The sequence below is a fragment of the Gymnoscopelus braueri genome, assembly GCF_963280865.1.
Source record: "Gymnoscopelus braueri genome assembly, chromosome: 6".
In the NCBI taxonomy this organism is placed as follows: Eukaryota; Metazoa; Chordata; class Actinopteri; order Myctophiformes; family Myctophidae; genus Gymnoscopelus; species Gymnoscopelus braueri.
Window position 1 is genome coordinate 39,902,625 of NC_137607.1, and position 19,869 is coordinate 39,922,493.

A 19,869-nucleotide genomic window follows, 5' to 3' on the forward strand; every position below is an offset into this window, starting at 1 on the left:
TTCAAGTTCTGCCACTGAAAGACAACGGTAAATGGCTTTCATACCACAGAATGTTCTTTGTGTAACCTTTACACAGATAACCACCACCAGAGTCCAAAGCATTAGAACCTGTACACGCCTGTGACTTTCCATGAAATGTCAAACACGCTGTCCAAACAAAAATGATTGCAGTCATGTGAAATCCATATGGCAACCAGTTTTATGATCTACATTTCTTAAATGAATTAAAAAAATCATGGACATCACTGAAAATCATCTGTTTAAAACAAAACTAAAATCTGAAAACCACACATTTTGGCATTAGAGGTTTGATTCAAAGCCAGATCATGTTTCCTGACCAAAGACAACATCGTGCACAGATAAAGTGCATCATACAACAAAGTTACTCAGCAAACAGGAAAAGCATAAACACCAGACCGATATCAGTGAAATGTTGCATTAATGCATTCCATGCACGCAGCAGCGTCTGCTAACTTTGCCACATCTAGGCCTATTTCTTGGCACGGAATCTTTGCTATGCTCCCTAATTCTGCCTTTCTCCTCAGTGCGTCCAATTCTAAGGAAAGCCTTTGTGGAGGGCGCCTGTCTGAGCTGGCTGGGAATTGTTATTTTGTCGCAGTTACAGATATATTCCCACAACCCCACCAGCAGACTTGGTTAGATTGTTTTGAAGGCATATGGACTAGAAAATAATTTCCTTCCGTCTAATTTTTGCCACGTTGCTATGGTGATATTCCTGTACGATGCCGCTAGGACAAAGAAAAAACAAGCCGTAGCTTCAAAGGCGATCACTCCAAATGCCAGCGGGGCGGGTCTTGATGCTGCAGCATATCGAAGCAGGTCAGAGCATCTAAGATGAAGCAGCGAGTTTGGAACATACTGTATAATAAGCCAGTGCTTCTCCAAACTTTTTTCATGTCAAAGACCGTCAAATTAATATGTATGACCCCCATCTGATAATATTTTATGACAGGGAACTCCATGCTAGATTTGTGTTTAAAATATTCCAGGGACCTCCAAAAGCAAAGATTTTAGTTAAAAAATATATATAAGATTTGTAAACATTTTATAACTTTTTTCAAAACCTCATGTATATCTGTTATTTGAATAGCCAAAGAATAAAATATGATTAAAATGTAAAATGACACTTTATCTTTAGTTTGGCTGCCCTATGACCAAGTGTCTCACTCAGTCAGTAGAATATTGGCACCTGTATTTGGGGACCAATTAAATATAAATAATAATCAAAATGTGTACGGGACACTGAATAACCCCCTGTTCATTCAGCCTTAAAGCAGCACTATGTAACTTTCCTCTTCTACCCCGGATTTGAACCCGGTTTCCTGCTCAAGTGCTGCCATTTTCTTACCATTGAGCTAACAGAGCCGGCCTGCTTGCTCGGGGATAAATTGAATCTTGACCATCGGGTCAAAATTCGTGTCAGATCCTGTGTCTAGGTGAGACATGACCTTTGACATAATCTAAATGTCTCAATAGAAGAGCAGGGAGACAAAATACAAACACCCCAATTGTATAAGTTATATTGTATTAACATACTCTACCATACAGATTGGACAAAATTAAATTTTATTCATTAAATAGGTTACATAGTGAGGCTTTAAAATATAGCTATGAGACTTCTTTATATATCGATCAGTAGAATAGATACAGAAGCTAATAATACAAGTCCTACCAGCAGTCTCAACAACTGTACTAAATGATAATACAGTGTTATGTTTTTAGATAATTGTAATAGTAAGATTGTGCAGAACACTGCTGTCCACAAGACAGATGGAGCATTTGAACCAAAATGACCATATCATTGCATTTCCTATATTGACTACATAGCACCATCTAATGTGGTTGATTCCACGTCATTGGGCTGAGAGGCTGCAGGCTAATGAGTTTCTTTGATGTCTAGAGAACATTCTGCCACATACTGTATGTAGCTTAATTAAAATAATAAGGCAAATCAATAGATGAAACATTCCTGTGACTCAGTTACAAGAAACAAACCCAATACACGCCATTTGATTTCACTGGACAAGAGGACTAAGTGAACAAGTGAGTGTGCGTGCGTGTGTGTGTGTGTGTGTGTGTGTGTGCGTGCGTGTTAGTGAGTGAGTTGAGTAAAGTTGAATAAAGTTGAGTTCAGTGAGTGAGTGAGTGAGTGATCTCTCAAGACAGATTCTGCTAACAGCAGAATGTGTCAGCACCACTGCCCTAAACATGTAGTGTTATTGTTAGAAGGAATAAACACAGGAGCACCCAGGAGGAAGTGGACTAAGAAAGGGGCGGAGCCAAACCAAGTTCCTGCTTCTATACAAAAAAAGGAGGTGGTGCCCCTAGAGGCTAAAATGTTTTTAAAAAATTACCGAATGAGTGTGTGTGCGTGTGCGTGTGCGTGTGTGTGTGCATGTGCGTGTGCGTGTGCGTGTGTATGTGAGTGATTGAGTGAGTAGAATGATCCGCATTCTTGTGGACATGAGGTCAAGTGTAGAGGTTGAGACATGCATCCTATTTCATGTAGGGAAGGTGAGAGGAGAGAACAGCCCCCTGCAGCTATCCATCTCAGCTAGACTCTAGACAGGTCTTTTGAAAAGTAAAATAAATAAATAATACAAAATATAAAACAACAAGAAACTTCAAAACTATTTACAGCATGGCACTAACCCATTTAATTCAATTATAAAAATGCATTAAAAAGATATTAGGGGCCGGATGCAGTTTAATGAACCATGCTTACTTGGGGATATTGTTTGTAATGAACTGTTGCCGGGCGGATCTCTGTGGCTGGGGTGGGATAGGGGAAGGGGAGATGAGGCCAAGTGAACCAGCAAGAGGGAAAGGTGAATGACAAATGGCAGAAATAAATGGGTTTATTTATAAACACACACACAAGCTCCAAAATTGGTAACTGCTGTCTTTGCCCGGGGCTGATTTTGAGGACGATATCTCGGTGTGCAGGCATATAGGGCAGATGATTAACGTTACTATTAACCTTGGTGATTCCCAAATCCTTTTTAAGCCCATAGGCTATGCACTAGACTACCGTCAACAAAACCTACATTAGGGATCACTGAATGTGTGCCAATGCACAATGCATTATGTTACGCCAGCCATGTGTGATATTTATCAAAGTACGAATGTGTGAACATTTTGGGTGCATTGGTATGGCCATATGGTATTGGCACCATTAACTTTCACACTTCATCATAATCAATACAGTGTGAATAGTGAACAGTTAATGAAAACCATACTTTAAACCTCAGATGAATTGCATTGAAAAGATTCCACCTTAGGTTGATTGTACATGTGTTCTGCAAAACACCCTTACTAATGAGCTACTGTTCTTCCTGTCATTAAACAATATGTGAATGAATACGGCTTATGAGATATGGTTTGGAAGCATAAAGCTCATAATTATGATAGAGTATCAAAGTGACTTATCCAAGAGAAATGCAAAGTGATTAAAGCACATTCAACCTTTTGCTTCTTTTCTGGAGATTGTTAAGTCTGCGTCACACAACAGTGTCCCTTGCCAAAAATATCTACAAGCTCATATCACGTCATGCTGCAGAGTATAAATAAAGTAAATATAAAGATAAATAAATCAGTGTATGTGCCCACAACAAGACAGAGGCAGGAGAACTCCGCCGAGGAAATTACAAACTGATCCAGCTCTGACGCCCACTGGGGACAACTGGTGCTTTGAAGCAGAAAATCTCAGACAAATCACAATTTACCAACTAATGAAACCCACTCAAGATGATCCTTCCTCCGCCTGGGTCCCACTGTCCTCAGACTGAGCTGCATTTACTCACATGATAAGCATCACATCCAGTCAGAGCCAACAGCTCTGGCTCAAGCCACAATTTCATCGCTAATTCAGAGTTCTCAGCTGTGAGGCTGAAACCAAACTGTCGCTGGCTGACGTCAAAGCTTTTTCGCGTGACAATTCATCTCTGACCCAGCTCTTAAAAATTCTTCACATTACTGGCTCCCATTTCAGTAAATGCTACCCATTCAGATGTCCCTGTTCATGTGTGCCAAAATTACTAAGAGTCACTAAAACAGTGTTGTTTTCGCTTCACTGACATCACTGATAGAGCTACTGCATTTGGCTGATCAAATGAGTCTTTTTCATTCTTAAAGCAGTGGTTCTCAACCTATGGGTTGGGACTCCCGGGGGGGTCCCCACGTGATTTTTTTTATGGGGGGGGGGCAGATTTCAGTGAAGTGACAATTTAAGGACTTAAGACCATTTTAATACCTCAAAAAGAAAAAGACCATTACTACATCAAAAGTAAAACAAAACTTAATGCCTCAATTTCTACATTCCAAGGGCTTATCAAGGTGGGGGGTCCCCAGTTCAAATTATTTTTATTATTTTGGGGGGTCACAACCTGAAAAGGTTGAGAACCACTGTCCTAGTAGAGAGGACAGATGTGGTGTGAGACACTTACCCTCTGTTGTGTGGACGTGGCTCAGGGCAATGATGAACCAGTAAAGGGCAGGTAGTTTCCACAGGGAGCATGCCATGGTGTGCCTGATGTAGACTGTTCTCTGGCAGGTTTAGGTTGTGACAAACGTGGTTAAAAAAGTCCAAGCGAGCAGGTCTTGAACAGGGACATCGTTGGTCCTATCACCTGTGGAGCAAAAAGAGTGAGATTTAGCTCACGTTTCAAAGGATAATCCAGGTTTTCCATAAAGGGGAGGGGGGGGGGGGTTAGCATACATGACTGACAGCTTGCTTAGCCCCCACACAAAACTTCTCGGGGGCATTTTAAACCTTCATAATCTTCACGCAAAGCACTTGCACTGCTGCCTATGCATTTCTGCCTCCGTAGCAAAAAAAAAAAAAAAAAAGGGTTGTGGAATACCTCATCAAACTGTTAAACGCCACAAATCCACACAAGCCAGTAAAATAAGCCCAGAAGGTCAATAATCCTGAAAAGGGAAATCCCTTAATGGAAGCTAAGTGCTGACCATTTCACCAGAGGGGTGGGCAGGACCAATCTGCCTGTCATCACACAAATATGCCCCACCCACCTCAAAGTCTGTGTGACCGAGAGTCAGTCTGGGTGCTGCTGCACCCGCTCTGCTATCTCCCTTTACAAATAAACAAGCAAACGTGCAATCGAGCAAATGGCCACTGTTCTCTGTTTGTGACTGACCACAGACTGACTTATCTCTCCAAACGCCTCCACCACTCTCCTCTCACCGTCCCTCTGAGACAGAAGTCCCTCTCCTCCTGCCTGCGCCGTACCTGTCCTTCTGCTACTTGTCTGTTCAGTTTGTTTGTTTTTGGCTCTCTTTCTTGTGCTACAAAAGCAAATGGCCTCCTCCCTGTCATAGATACAGTGATGGGTGTCGTCTGAGGGCGAAACCTAATGCCTACCTGTGCGCTCAGGCATGCGTTTCACACTCCTAACGGCTCCCTTTTGTCTGTGTGTTTACTCTGTCTGGCTTTAGCTTCGGTCCTCTTGCTCCCCAGAACCATTAGCACATCCACCATGGGATACGGCATCACTCCAGCAACAAGGCACACAGGAACCCATTAGAAACAGTTTTTTGTTTTTTTTGGTCCTGCCCATTTTATTCTAACAGATTCAAAAACAACCCTGTTCTATCTCTCTCCTCTCCCTCCCTCCTGCTCTCCCCCCTCTGTCTGTCTCTCTCTCCCTCCCTCCTGCTCTCCCCCTCTGTCTCTCCCTCTACCTCCTGCTCCCCCCCCTCTCTCTCTCCCTCCCTCCTGCTCTCCCCCACCCCCCCCCCCTCTCTCCCCCTCCGAGCCAGCTATAGTACGATTCAGATCTGAGGACCCAAATTCTCGCCCATCTCACAAGCAGAGTCAACAAGATAACACAACCTTGAAAACAGTGCAAACCTGAACAAAGTAAGTAAGGTTCCCTCGTCTTCCCCCGACACCACCACGGGGGTATAAAACTGTCTTTGATACGTTTTGTCCAAGTTCTCAGACGGTGTAATAATTCATCATGGCCAAACATGCAGAGTGCACACATTAGCTGACAAAGTTATAATTACGCCTGCCATAATCAACTCATTTGGAATGACATTATGTCTCACCTGAGACCTCTAATTTTAGAGCCATTTAAAAGAGGTTAACAGGAGCACAGCACGCTGAGCCAGAGTGTATTTAGTTTCAACGGAATAATATGCACTAATGAGACTCGACAGAGGAAACTTGACTACAGAGCCTGGGTATATTGGATTCCGGCAAATCCTTAACCCTCGTTCTTTGGTTTAATCGTCATTGTACCTTGCACCAATCCAGCTTATCAGGGCAAGTGGATATACAGTATATAATTACGTTATTTTCAATGTCCATGAAAACAAGGCCTTTATCAGAATGCTGCCACTAGTACACCGACCATAATGCTCCTTGTAAGTTGCAAGATGGAGTTAGAATCCTGTCATGTATGTGTGAATCGCAATCCTCTCTGATTCCTGTCTCTCCTACACTCTCCTATCTGAATAAAGCATCAAATGTCAAAAGATTAGGTCGCTTTTGCCACAACAAAGAAAAATCTCAAAGTTCACCCGGGTGGCATTCTGTCCACCCACACCCAGGACAACAATCACACTTTAAGGGGAAATGAACTTGTGAGACCAGACACATCCTCATATGTCTTCTGACATTCAAGTGATAATAATCCTTCCATTGGCCTTTCAAAGCTGAAGATAATGTTGTGGCATTATTTCCTGAACCCACCAACTTGCTTAACCCGCTCCCTGGCGAGTGATGCCAAGTCTCCTGTCCCCATCTCCAAAATCACATTCCCTCCCTGACCTCTAAATCCCCCTATTCACCGTCACCTATAACTCTTCTTATTGTTGCCATTTCTATTCCGACAGTATGCTTCAGTATAATACAATTTCTTAACAGTACACTGCCTCAAGAGATAGTAATGAAAAACATACTGCTACAGTTACAATGGACAATATGTGCATCTTTGTGTGTGTGTGTGTGTGTGTGTGTGTGTGTCCGCGCATGCGTGTGTGTTGTGTCTTTGTGTGTGTGTGCACAGGTGTTTTTCAGTAAGCAAACGAGCCGCCTCAGACAATAGTGCTGTATCAATATGATTACGCTTTCATCCCAGACATCATTGTTTAGTCTAAAAGCGAGGTAAGCTCGCACAACAGAGTTCCCGCGTCACAAACATGTGGACAAAGAAGGACAGAATGCCTTTTAAGCAGTTTTTGTTTCTGATGCAGCCGCGGCCTCCCTGCTGGGAAGATAAATAAATAATGGCGGAGCGTAGATCCCTAGTACATGGGGATGGGTGTTCTGTAAATCGATGATAACAGTCCTATACTTTAATATCTTTTGTGTCATGCTGAGAGTGTTTAACATGCCCAGATACCAAAGGCGCAGACTGGAGGGAGGCTTGCCTGACTCTCATTCTCCTCATTAGACGTGCCGAGGTCTCCCTTCTCAGCAGGGGAGCTTTTTTCTCTCGCCGCCTAGGCTCGCACCAGAAAACCAACGGTGATCATACCCTGACTGCTTCCTTAAACAGCTCCACTTGGCTGTGATCTGAGAGACAGAGAGAGAGTAGAGAGAGAGAGCGGGTGTTTCAGCATGTTTGATATGGAGTTGTTTACAGTGTGTGTCGGGGGGGGCTGGCGCGGTCATGGACAGATCGATCCATCATCGTCACCCATAGCCTCATAATCACGGCTGTATCTTTTCTAATTCGGGAGAATGCAGGATTAAGGCAATGTGCGTGAATGTTAAGCACAGATTGCCAAAATGTCAACAGGCACCACATTGTTTGGCTAAATATGAAGTCGGGCGCAGACAGATGTTAAAGTACTCTGAGAGATGGGGAAGCCACAGGGGCGTGGGCCCAGAGGCTTTAAACATATGTGCACTTGATACACTTGCCAACGGCGGAGAAATTCAACAGAGCGCTTTGTAATAGACAAACGGTCTGATGAAGAATGTGCATTGCAGGAAAGCAAAACAACAAGAAACCTATACATACTACTAAAACAAAAGCTTTTTTTTTGTTTCTCTTCATCGTGTGTGTGTGTGTGTGTGTGTGTGTGTGTGTGTGTGTGTGTGTGTGTGTGTGTGTGTGTGTGTGTGTGTGTGTGTGTGTGTGTGTGTGTGTGTGTGTGTGTGTGTGGGGGGGGGGGGGGCAGGGGTTGAGAAGCAGTAAATTGGTGTTGAGGGATTGAAAAGGACAGATTGAAATTTGAATGCAGGGGGGGGGGTTGAAAACAAGAGGCAGATGTGAAAGAATGCTGGGCTCTTTGGGACAAAGCTCCCAGTTGTCTCTCTCTAGCTGTTAAAGAGGACCACTGGAAAGGGGGGGCTGTGTCTTTCTACAAAATAAGGACTGGAAGAATGGGGAGGACACACAGGATAAATAAAGGGAGTTGGAGGGAGGGGGGGGGGGTTGATGGGGGACGGGCGGGCCTAGGGTTACAATAAAAGATTGACAGCTTGCAAGTCTTGCCTGACCCTTGAATTAGCCTCTGAGCTTTCAACAAACTTCAAGAAAGAGTTGGGATGTTAATTGTCACGCAACATCACAAGGACGCAGAGGAAGGGAAATATGGGGCCGTCAATTCACCACCCAAATGTAAATCTGAACCAAACGAGCTGCCACATATTGAATACGTTGGACGTTCTACTGGGTTCCCCCACCCCAACACACACACACACACACACACACACACACACACACACACACTCTTATACATGAATTCATACATAATATATTTGTCAGGACTCCTTTTATCTCTGTTTTTCTCACCCACTTTAAGGGAAAACCATGAAATACCTGGGGAGCTGTAGCTAAGTCCCAGAGCACTCTTCCCGTCCCATTGGGGGGGGGGGGGGGGTGGCGGCTATATTCCTAAAACACACCTCTGAAGATGTACAGTTTGCAAGCGAAAATCCAAAAATTCATACTCTGGTGTGGGTAGAGAGACTGGGCCTGCCGATTGGGGTGAGTGCGGGGCGGGCCCCCCGCTGAGGCAGATATATGGGGCAGGGGCAGAATCAGACGCTGACCCCGTCACCGAGGGGATGATTGAGAGCAGGATAGGAGCAAGGAGGTGGAGGCGGAGGGGATGACATGAATGACACCAGAACCAAACACTGCGTGACTGGCCTGTGCCCCTGAACGCAGCCCCTCCCGCCCCCCCCCCCCCCCCCGCTGACCCTGACGAGGGAACGCAGCCTGTGGAATACCAGGTCAAACATGGCATGCTGCACAACAGGACAGCTCTGCTACTTTAGGGGACTACTTTAGGGAACACACAGGGAGGGCAGGCGGGGGGGTATAACGTTTATTTTTATTATTACACGCCGGTTAAGGAAGTATCTGCTGTTAAATGGCTGACAATTTATTTTGGGACAAATCACTCCGTGGCAGATGGCTAAGCTCTTATATATTTTGTGGGAATAGGGGGAAAAAAAAGAAAAGAAAAATTATTAGTACTAAAAAAAAATCTTTTCCTATTATTTCAAATCCATGGTGGCTATTGATTTCTTATCTGGGCAGAATAAATGCACTGCCACAGCTCAATATGATGCAGTTGTGACTTCTTCTTACACCCCATTGTGGTCTTACTGTATTTATATTTTTCTCTAATCCAGCAATCCAGAGATATGAATCACTTCTAGGCATTGGCCAACCCACCCTATACTCCATCATATCAGAATACAGAAACACAATTGTTTCAGAATCTAGGGATCATAATATTTTTTGGAGTAGTATTTCCAATGAAGTAAAGAGAGAACAATTCATTATACCATAGCTCTTAGGCAGGCCTGGGTCCGTGCACAAAATGGCACACAGGAGCAGCGTGTGGTGTAAGCGTGGTGCGTGTTCATGCTCGCTGCTCTTAGCGCTAGCCTTCCATTCATCATTTTTATGAGCCATTCAATTAATCGATTAGAGCACTCCCCACTGGTCCAGACATATGGCTACTAAATAAAGCGATCACGAGCCAAAGCCCTGACACATGCCAGCTCATCAATACTTTTATGGAGGAAAAAAAATGGAAGACTCTCTGAGAGGAAAAAGAAAGTCCCTAGGATGAACAGAAATGTACAGGATGTACAGAAATCTTTACATTATACTTACAAATGTTATAGCCTTGCCTCCCTGTACTGCTGCTACGGGTGAGCTTTAGGCCCCAATCCCCATTTAGGCTACTGCTGTAAAAATCACAACACCAGATTTATTATATATATATATATATATATATATATATATATATAAGAGATATTCTCAATAAACCTGAGAGCAGTGAGTGCTGCTTTGCCCCCTGTCCATATATGAAATTCATATCATAATCATTTAAGTAATGCAACTGAAATCCTATTAGCGCTGAAAGATACCTATACCCGTCTGTCCACATGGATTATAGACAGATTATTTGACACGGTGAACAAAGTTTTAATACTGTTTTCCGCACATTGTTGCTAGTAATTTTGATGTTTTAGTGGGAAGTGAAGTGGATTATCTCGAATGAAATTTGAAAATGTCATTTCCACTCACCGATAGCACAAAACTATTCCTTTCAGGTCCTCAGAGATAAGACCCGATTCAGCCAGGGCTGTTAAAGCGGTGTCTTTGCCAAATGCTCTCCCCGCCTAGGAATTAATGGGCTGACATTAATACAGCAAGATAAATAGGAAGGTCAGAAATGGGAGCCCTACCATTATATGGGCATCTGACTGTGATAGTACCAGTCAATCAAGTCCAATAAGTCCTTGGCACTGTTCAGTTCACCTTGAGAACAGTCTTACAAAACAGTCTCTGGAATGCGTAAACTATACATTTCGCTCTCCACAAAAACAACCACATTTTGTATGTGCAGACAAAGACTTCCTCTGCTTGTTGCTTGGAGAGAGGAGAGCACATTAGGACATCATAAAATAAATATTTGTTGTGTGATCCAGTGTGCCGTGCCTAAATGAGTCAAAACAAATCAGGGATCACACAGACTGAGCTCGGCAGACAGCCCAGATGCCGATCTCTCTCTCTCTCTCTCTCCCAAGATCATATTCTCAGTTTCAGGAGGGTGCATCTCGGTGTTGCACTCATTCAAAAGTAATGCAGTGCAATGTGGCCGGTGAAATCAACAGACAGTTCTTTTGGAGGTGGTGGGAGGTAAAGGGGGGGGGAGTATGAGGCACACAGAGTGACGCATTCACATGTCATGGACGTACACGTACAGTTCACTGAAACTGGGTGTTGTGTTGGGTCAATTCTGTCACGTTCAGACAATACTGGTGTCCTCAAGACGCTGTGGTGAGCCAGCACTACTACAGACAGGTTGTTTGTGGTCAGACTGCAGCAAACGGCTACAAACATCGGTAGTATGAAATAGTGCAGTATAGTGCAATAAACTTTTTGTCTTACCACACTGCTGCAGAACAGAACTAATCTAAACAAACAAACAAACAAGAGCCCAGAATCACAAGATTCTCAGTGCTTGGTTTTAGGCTAAGATAATTCAAGTGTGCTTTATTTACCCTACGCACCAGTTAACAGCCTTTTTTATCTCTTTCTCTCCTCCTCTCTCGTCTCTCCCTCTCATCTCTCTGGCTGACTCCCTCTCACTCTCTCCAAACGAGCAACTGAATGGTTAAAAAGCCTGCTCTGTCCCTCTATTAAGGACCTCTTCATCAATAATGCACAGTGATCGTGAGGCATTATTCAACAGGGTGATTAATTTTTAAGACAGCGGGTGGCAATACAAAACATAAAGATGGTAACAGAGAAGATTACTTGTAAGAGACACATCTAAAATGGAGGTGGAGCAAGTGTGCCAATAATAAACCATCCATCTACAGTAGATTTTGAACATGTCTTAACCACTATATGCTATATGCTCGTACGAGGAATAGGGAAAATAGCTGATCTACAGCCGAGCTTGTGGAACATTTAGAAATGTAGGAAATGTTTTGAAAATGTAGAACCTATTGGGTCTTTGCAAAATGCACAACCATGGGGGAGGGGGGGTAATAAAAACGTTTTGTGTTTGGGGAACAGTGGTGCTAATTCTTTGAGATTAGAGGCGTTGTGCTCAATGTGGCTGGCCTTGGCGTAGTGTCTAATTGAGGCTTTTAACCTTTCTGTGGCTGGGAGGAAGGACAAGCAAAGCCAAAATAAGGGACACCACATAATCTCAGGCCCTCACTAAAATAGAAGAGAGTGCAAAGACCGTACCCTTGGTGTGCAGTGGCACCAACGCAACATGCATGAAGCCGGCAGCGCAAGGTTCCAACCTAGCCTACTTCAACATAGCACAATTCTGCTTCTATTCAGGGCTGGGCAATATATCGATATCATATTGATATTGTAATATGGCAGCATAGTGTCCCTTTTTTCTTTTTCACATATGCCCTATTTTATACTTTCAAAACATCGCAATGTGAGCTTATAGATTGGCCGTTTTTAGCATTTCTGAGAAGTTTGGAAGAGAAAATAAAGTATTATCATCGCAATACCATAGAGGTATTTGGTCAATAATATGACATTGGATTTTGTCCATATTTCCCATCCCTATTGATAAAATTACAAATGGTGAAGGGCATGGTATGAATGCCATGTACGTCACAAGTGTATATGTTACAGGGAAAATGGCATTCCAGGGAAATTGAAAGGGGTACGCTTGTTTTCATGCCCCTCATGCAATTCTGTAGAATCAACGCTAGAGGGCAATGCAAGCCAGACATGAGCCCCACACCACACACGCACGCATGCACAAACCAGCACGCACACACGCATGCGCACACGCGCGCGTGTACACACACATACACACACACACACACACACACACACACACACACACACACACACACACTCCAGGGGGCGGGCCTGGCGGGCTATGTTAGTGCAGTGAGTGGCACTTGGGGCAAACGCAGTCCCCACACAACATCATTTACGATTCTGTGCCTATCGGTACATAACTCGGACGGCGCTTAAGTCGACTAGCAGACCATCGGCCGGTCGTCGCGGGCACTCGCGCCTGGAGGCGCTCGGGCGCGACTCCTCGGCCTCAAGGTCTGCTAAGTCGGAGCGCCTTCCGTCATGGTCCAAAACTATACTTTATCAGCGAAAAAAAAGTAGTCCGCGGTTGTTTGAAAAAGTAATGTCCCAAGCTGGAGTCAAACCCCGGCTCCCAGTGGTAGTGGGTGGGGAGTCCAATGATTATCGAAGTGCGCCACTGAGGCTTGTACTAGTGGTGCAAAGTAACAAAGTAGATTTACTCAAGTACAATTTTGAGGTATTCGTACTTTACTTGAGTATTTCTCTCATATTATCCATTTTATTTTCAGCGTTCCCCTAGCGTAGCTTCCTGGTTAGTATGTTGTTGTTGTGGTCGTCGTCCTCGCATCAAAGCCCCGCCTCGCAGCACCGCCCCGTGCCTATAAAACAAGCGCTCCCCTGTCAATTTCCCTGGAATGCCATTTTCCCTGTGACATATATACTGTGTGTGTGTGGTAGCTCGTCAAAAGCCCAGACAAAAGAAGTGGGTGTAGTCTTTCTGAGAGCAGTCAGTTGTCAGCCCTAAATCTCTGCTCACTACCGGCCTGTCAGGTAATGGTGCTTGTTAAACCTGATGAAGGTATATTGAACTTTTTTCAAAGACAAGGACATTTTTTTTTAAAAGCGCACACACACACACACACACACACACACACACACACACACACACACACACACACACACACACACACACACACACACACACACACACACACACACACACACACACACACACACACACACACACACACACACACACACACACACACACACACACACACACACACACACACACAAAATAAATAACTTCAACTTGATTATTTATTTTTTAAGTAAAAGGTATGACTGACCATGGCAAGTGTTTAATTGTACATTTATACACAGCAAAATAATAAAATCTAATTTCATTTGTCTTTAAATTCAAGGTTTCCTTTTCACCTTTTTTACATTTTCATTGACTGTGCTTTTACTCAGTTTCTGTAACATTGCTCCTTGCTCCGCCATTCCCTTGGCAGAAAGTGGGGACAGCTTAGGGGGGGGGGGCTGAGCCTTTTCCAGAGTGGTCATTAGCATAACATCACCGCTGTATGGCGAATTGTGATGCAAACAAGCTCAGATTGCCTCATTCCATGGCCCTGATTTGAATAACTAAAAGATGGCGAAAGGATTTCACTCCTGTCTTTCCATTGTAAAAGGGGGCGGTCATTTTTGGGACAGAGAGCCAGAGTACACTATAGTATAATGCAAGAGGGAAGTTTCAACTCCACCTGGACTGTTTGACATTAAAACAAACACTGTGCTTTCATTCCTCAGATGTAAGCACTACTGGTTTATGTTCTTGATATACGAGGCAGTGTTGCCATGTCTGCTTATTATAAGTGACTTTGGGCTTGTTTTTAAAGTTGCTTGTAAATATCAGTAATTGCGGGTTGCGTTTTGTTTGGGGGGGGGCTTGTTCTACAAGCTCACAACCTGTCGCATCGCAACGCGTTGTGAGCTTGTAGATTGGCTAGTTCCAAATAGCCGTAGCCTAGTCGCTTCTTTCGGGCTTGTTTTCATAGACCATATTTCTCTCGCAAAATCTGGCAACACTGAATACGATGTAGAATTAATCTGGGCCACTGCATTCAATGTCTAGATCTCTACTGACATTGCATGAATTTTACTCTGCACACAGGCCGAATATAATGGCATATCACAGGCAAAATATGACAAGATGATAATCCATTTCATTGATTTTCTGATACAGTAGCTATTTGTTTAGGGTGATAGAATATTACTTTCAGTGTCTTGTGTCAAAGAGCCCTGTGTCAGTCAGACAGAAATATTTATTTCCAAGCAAGGTGCCCTGCCTTCAATTGACCATGAATCTGTTCCCACATCAGAGTCGTGATGAAAAAAAAACATATTTGAATGTAAATGGCTCGGTGGCTAACGTTATCATCTCCCGCCACCCACAGTAGGGGCAGAAGATACAGCAATCACTGCCTCCACACCTTGTGTATATTTAAGATGCGCTCGCTCTTTTGTGATAACAAGGGGAGGGGGGCAAACGTTCTTGGGAATAACTGGACCAAAGTCAGGCGAATCCAGAGACATAAGGAGGGAGGGAGAGAGGAGAGAGAGGGGGGAGGGTAATACAGGATACTGTAAAGCGGGACGCAATAAAACATTCATTCCGAGATGATCTGGCCTGTTTTGAATACCAAAGGTATTCAAATTCCCACAAAACAAAGCATGAAAAGATTGACCATTAATGACCAACATCCCCTACATGATACTCATTGCAGTCTAGGTCATACCTCTGAACCTCTGTGCCACAGCCACCATGAGCCACTGATTTTCATCTCTCCATCTCAGCAGCACCGCTAAGCCACTGAAGAGTAATTGCTACTGCTACGTTGTACCAAATAATGACAGGAGTATGTATGAGACTCCGTATGAATATGAAGCAAGTGTTGATAACAGAGTCCCACGATGGGGGACAAGGTAATACCTCAATGAAGGCTCTCGTTTAGGGGGGGGCTCACTAAACACACTCTGTGAGATAGCTCCTTAAATGTTCCCTGACATGCAAAAGAGATCTGCACAGAGCAAATCCAATATAAGATTAACTAATTGATGGGACTATAATTGTATTGGCAAATGGTGAGTTGCCGTTTTAAAGCTTAGTTAAGCCTGGACTTCCCTTTGGAAACATTCAATATCTTTGAATGGATTTGAAGCAAGCTGGTAAATGAATGGAATGATTAAAGTGTAAATGTAGATAGATATTCGATGCAGACTGTCCTTTTACTATATATATATAATATATCTTTATCTACTATATATTTTTTATATATATTTATGTAAGATTTTAAATCCTAGAACATTTTTAAGAAGCATAACATGATTAACAAATAAAGAAGATTTCACAATTCTGCCAAAGTGTTTTGTAATATTCCAAGTGTGATTTTGTTACACATTCACAGTCAATTACCACTTGTGTTTCAGGCTATTGCTGCATGCTCCAGTTATAGGAATCCTGTTAGGAATACTTCATTACACATCTCCTCTTTAAATACAAACTGTTTAACTGCTGCTGGAGTTTAATCCATTCAGACCGGGAAAGCATCTGTGTCATTTTAGATTTCTTTGGCTATTCAAAAATATCAGGTCTACAAGCTCATAGTGCGGCACCAAGTGCCACGCTACGAGCTCGTAGATCTGCTATTTTTTTTTGGGGGGGGGGGGGGGGGTCTCTGGAACAAAACATTTTGAGATGGGGGTCCGTGGCCAAATACATATCATTTTGGGGGTCCTTGACATGAAAAAAGTTTGAGAACCACTGATATTATAGCAAGTTTAAAAAAGAAAATGTTAGGATTTAGAAGACATTTGTAGAATCCCAAGAAGCAAAGATTTGAGTTAAAAATGTTGATTATATTAAAAACATATTCAGAGATTTGCACAAATGTTCACGCTAAAAAGAAAATCAAGAGTGCCGCACTGAGCTTGTACATCTGCTATTTTTTTAAATAGCCAAATAAATCTAAAATGGCACAGATGCTTTCCGGGTCTTAATGGGTTAAATACCAAGGGATGCAGACGACAGCATCTTGCAGCGATAGCTTTAGAACTATTTAGCACCGGCCTACGGTGTGTTTACACCCTGCTGCCCACGTCTGGGTTCTGCTGGTCAGCGGTCTTAATTCACACACATTCACAGAAAAGTACGAGTTGCTGTCGGGCAGAAACCTCTTATCTCCATATTCTAACTTTTTGTGTTTTTTCGTAAATTAATGCCCTAATTGATCATACTACAGTGTCACGCGAAGCGACACGTTTCAAGCTTGTTGATCTGCTACTTTTGCCATTTTTTTATTTGAATCCTGAAAAGTAACAGTTTTGGACATAATGAGGTTTCCACCCAACAGAGACCATAAGCTTTGGTCCAACCAATACTTTCCTTGTCATACAAATCTAAAGGACTATTATGCATAGTTGTTTTTTTCCCTTGTCGTTAATTGTGTACGGTATTATTCTTCACTTTTTGTTAGGAAAACGCTGAGCCATATAATAAGTGTATATACTCTTAGTCTGTTAATAATATAAGTAAAACCTTTAAAATGAAATACAATTGCTGGGTTTAGACAATATATCTACATTGAGGCTCTGAATGACTGACGTGTGTGTGTGTGTGTGTGTGTGTGTGTGTGTGTGTGTGTGTGTGTGTGTGTGTGTGTGTGTGTGTGTGTGTGTGTGTGTGTGTGAGAATCAGGAAACGGACATAAAAGCCATTTCAGGTTCAAGAACAAAAGATGTCCCATTTTTGTCTAATGCACCAACGTGAGTAGGTGTCAGGGTGACATACCTAGAATGTTCAACATCTCTTGCTAATGGTTCAATTCAGCTTCAGAACTCAATGCTATATTTTAAAAACAGCTCTTAATTGAGAAAAGGTTCCTGGGTTAAGCACTTAAGCCTTATATGCTTTGCATGCATGATGAATAGCAAAAATAGCAGATGCTCATTTCTTAAATTTAATTTTTATTAGTGACATTTATTGAAAAATGTCATATATATACACACACACATATATACATACACACACATATACATATATATATATATATATATATATATATATATATATATATATATATATATATATATGTGGAACGATATCGATATATCGCGATACTTTCTCCCGCGATAAATAATCGATATACTGCCGGAAAAAAATGATATAAATGTTGTTGTTTTTTTGTGATACGTTGTTTTTCCGACTCTGTATTTGTGTAATGATGATTTTGAACTGTTTGGTGCTATTTTAAGTGTTTATGAATTGAATACAAGGACTATCATGATATATCGTTGGTGAAATTTCATGCAATATATCGTGATATCGCAATATATCGCATTATATCGAATATCGTGATATTATTGTTAACGAGGGCCTAATATCGCAATAGATATCGTATCGTGATATACCCATATCGTCCCACCCCTAATATATATATATACATACACACACACACACACACACACACACACACATATATATACACACACTATGAAAACGGCTTAGCTTCCATATCCAGTAAGATGTTATCGCACCCAACAAAGCAAACTTTTGGGAAGGTTCTTTGAAAAGGGTCCTTCCTTTGGAGCCAGGGCTCCTTGGCTGCCCCTGGGCCTGCTGGACTCATTTCTGATGATAATGGCTGCTGGAGCCGCATCCTGTCAGTCCACTCCAGACTTACTAGTAATCAGCCTGGGGTTGATGAATGACGGAAATGCCACGGGCAGCACTCTCTGCAACAACACAAATGTGCGCTCTATCCCTTCGTTTAACCACTTAAGCGCAGTTTCAATTTTTTTTGTCTTGATGTGACGTGTTCTGAGTTTGCAGATCTGTTGCTAGTTTTGCCATTTAAAAAGAAATGTTGATAATTTGTGAAAATGTTCACATGCCAAAATCCCCTAGTGACAACAGGCTGTAAATGGTTAACCCTTCATTCTCTCACACACACACACACACACACACACACACACACACACACACACACACACACACACACACACACACACACACACACACACACACACACACACACACACACACACACACACACACACACACACACACACACACACACACATGATAGCGGTGCGAAAGATGTACTGTGTTGTGCTTCTCAGTACAGAGCAGACAAATTGCTTAGATATTTTTGTGACGCTTCATCGAATGTTTGGGTGTAGCAGCCACTCATCATCACAGCTTCATCTACCACTCAATTAATCCTCAAGTCTAATACAAATAAAGGACATTTATTATGACTGTCGTCATTATGGTATATAGACACGTGTAGGAGCCACCTGGGTACCTGCAGGGTATATATATAGCCAACTCACTCGTGTTTTTATCAGGCTCTCTTTAGTGCCTGTTAACAGTTTCAAGATAATCACTCTCACCATTTAATGGTCTGGTGACAGACAAATAAAATAACAAATAGCCCAAGAAAGAATAGACCTGTTTAACAGCAGGATAAAGGTTGTGGAAATAATACAATCAATGTCAGGATTTGGTTTGGAGAAAAATACAACAGTTTGTACAATCTACAAGTACTGAAATAATGTTATTCCTGACCATTCCCCCCCTCCCCCCTGCAAGCCGTGTCCATGAGTATCTACATGTCTCGTTTCTAGTGATAACATGCCAGGTGCGATGTAGGAGTTGTAATTCTCACACCATGTCTTAATTAAAACCAGCTTGGTAGGTGGCGAATTGCTGTATTAAACAAACAGGTTCGCCTAATGGCCAAAGCAGTCAGTGTTTTTCGTGATTTATGACAGATTTCGCTCCACCGGGGCCTCACACCTCATTCAGAGTGAGAGGCGGAGGCATGACGAGGAATACGAGTGAGCTGTTACATGGACTTTTTTCCAGCACGCCAATGCCAGAAAAACACACAGAAATACCCAGAGGTGTTAAATGTTAAGGCATTCCGAAATTTGCACTATGTCCCACGGCGTTGGCGGTGGTCGGCCATTACCGGTGGCCGTGCAGCCGACTGAGCATGCTGAACGTCGGTGAGGATTGAGATCCATTTGGCTGTACAGCTTGAGCAAATCACAGCGCAAGAAGAGAAACGGAAGTGACATCCCAACCAATGACATATGAAAAACAGGGAACGCGCAGTACTGGCGTCAACAACACACCAGTGCCATTTGCATGTTTACGTAAGATATATTCTCAATTCCTATTCTGAGCATATAACGAAAACCTATTGACAGGATTCAGAGTGGCGTGAAAATGTTCCGGTTTTGTTTGTCTTCCCAA

General features: G+C 42.7%; 1 protein-coding gene across 9 annotated transcripts in view; it reads right to left on the reverse strand.

Annotated features, from left to right (window-relative positions):
* adgrl2a (adhesion G protein-coupled receptor L2a) overlaps positions 1–19,869 on the reverse strand; it is a 127,859-nt gene that overhangs the window by 96,672 nt on the left and 11,318 nt on the right. For 7 of the 9 annotated variants that reach the window (XM_080430110.1, XM_080430107.1, XM_080430115.1 and 4 more), the window contains exon 2: positions 4,467–4,649. In XM_080430110.1, the coding sequence (XP_080286236.1) occupies positions 4,467–4,542 (76 nt within the window). In that variant the 5' untranslated portion in view covers positions 4,543–4,649. Of the gene's footprint in view, positions 1–4,466; positions 4,650–5,224; positions 5,315–7,388; positions 7,562–19,869 lie in introns of those variants that run through there. The other 2 variants (XM_080430108.1, XM_080430109.1) reach the window with 2 other exon arrangements.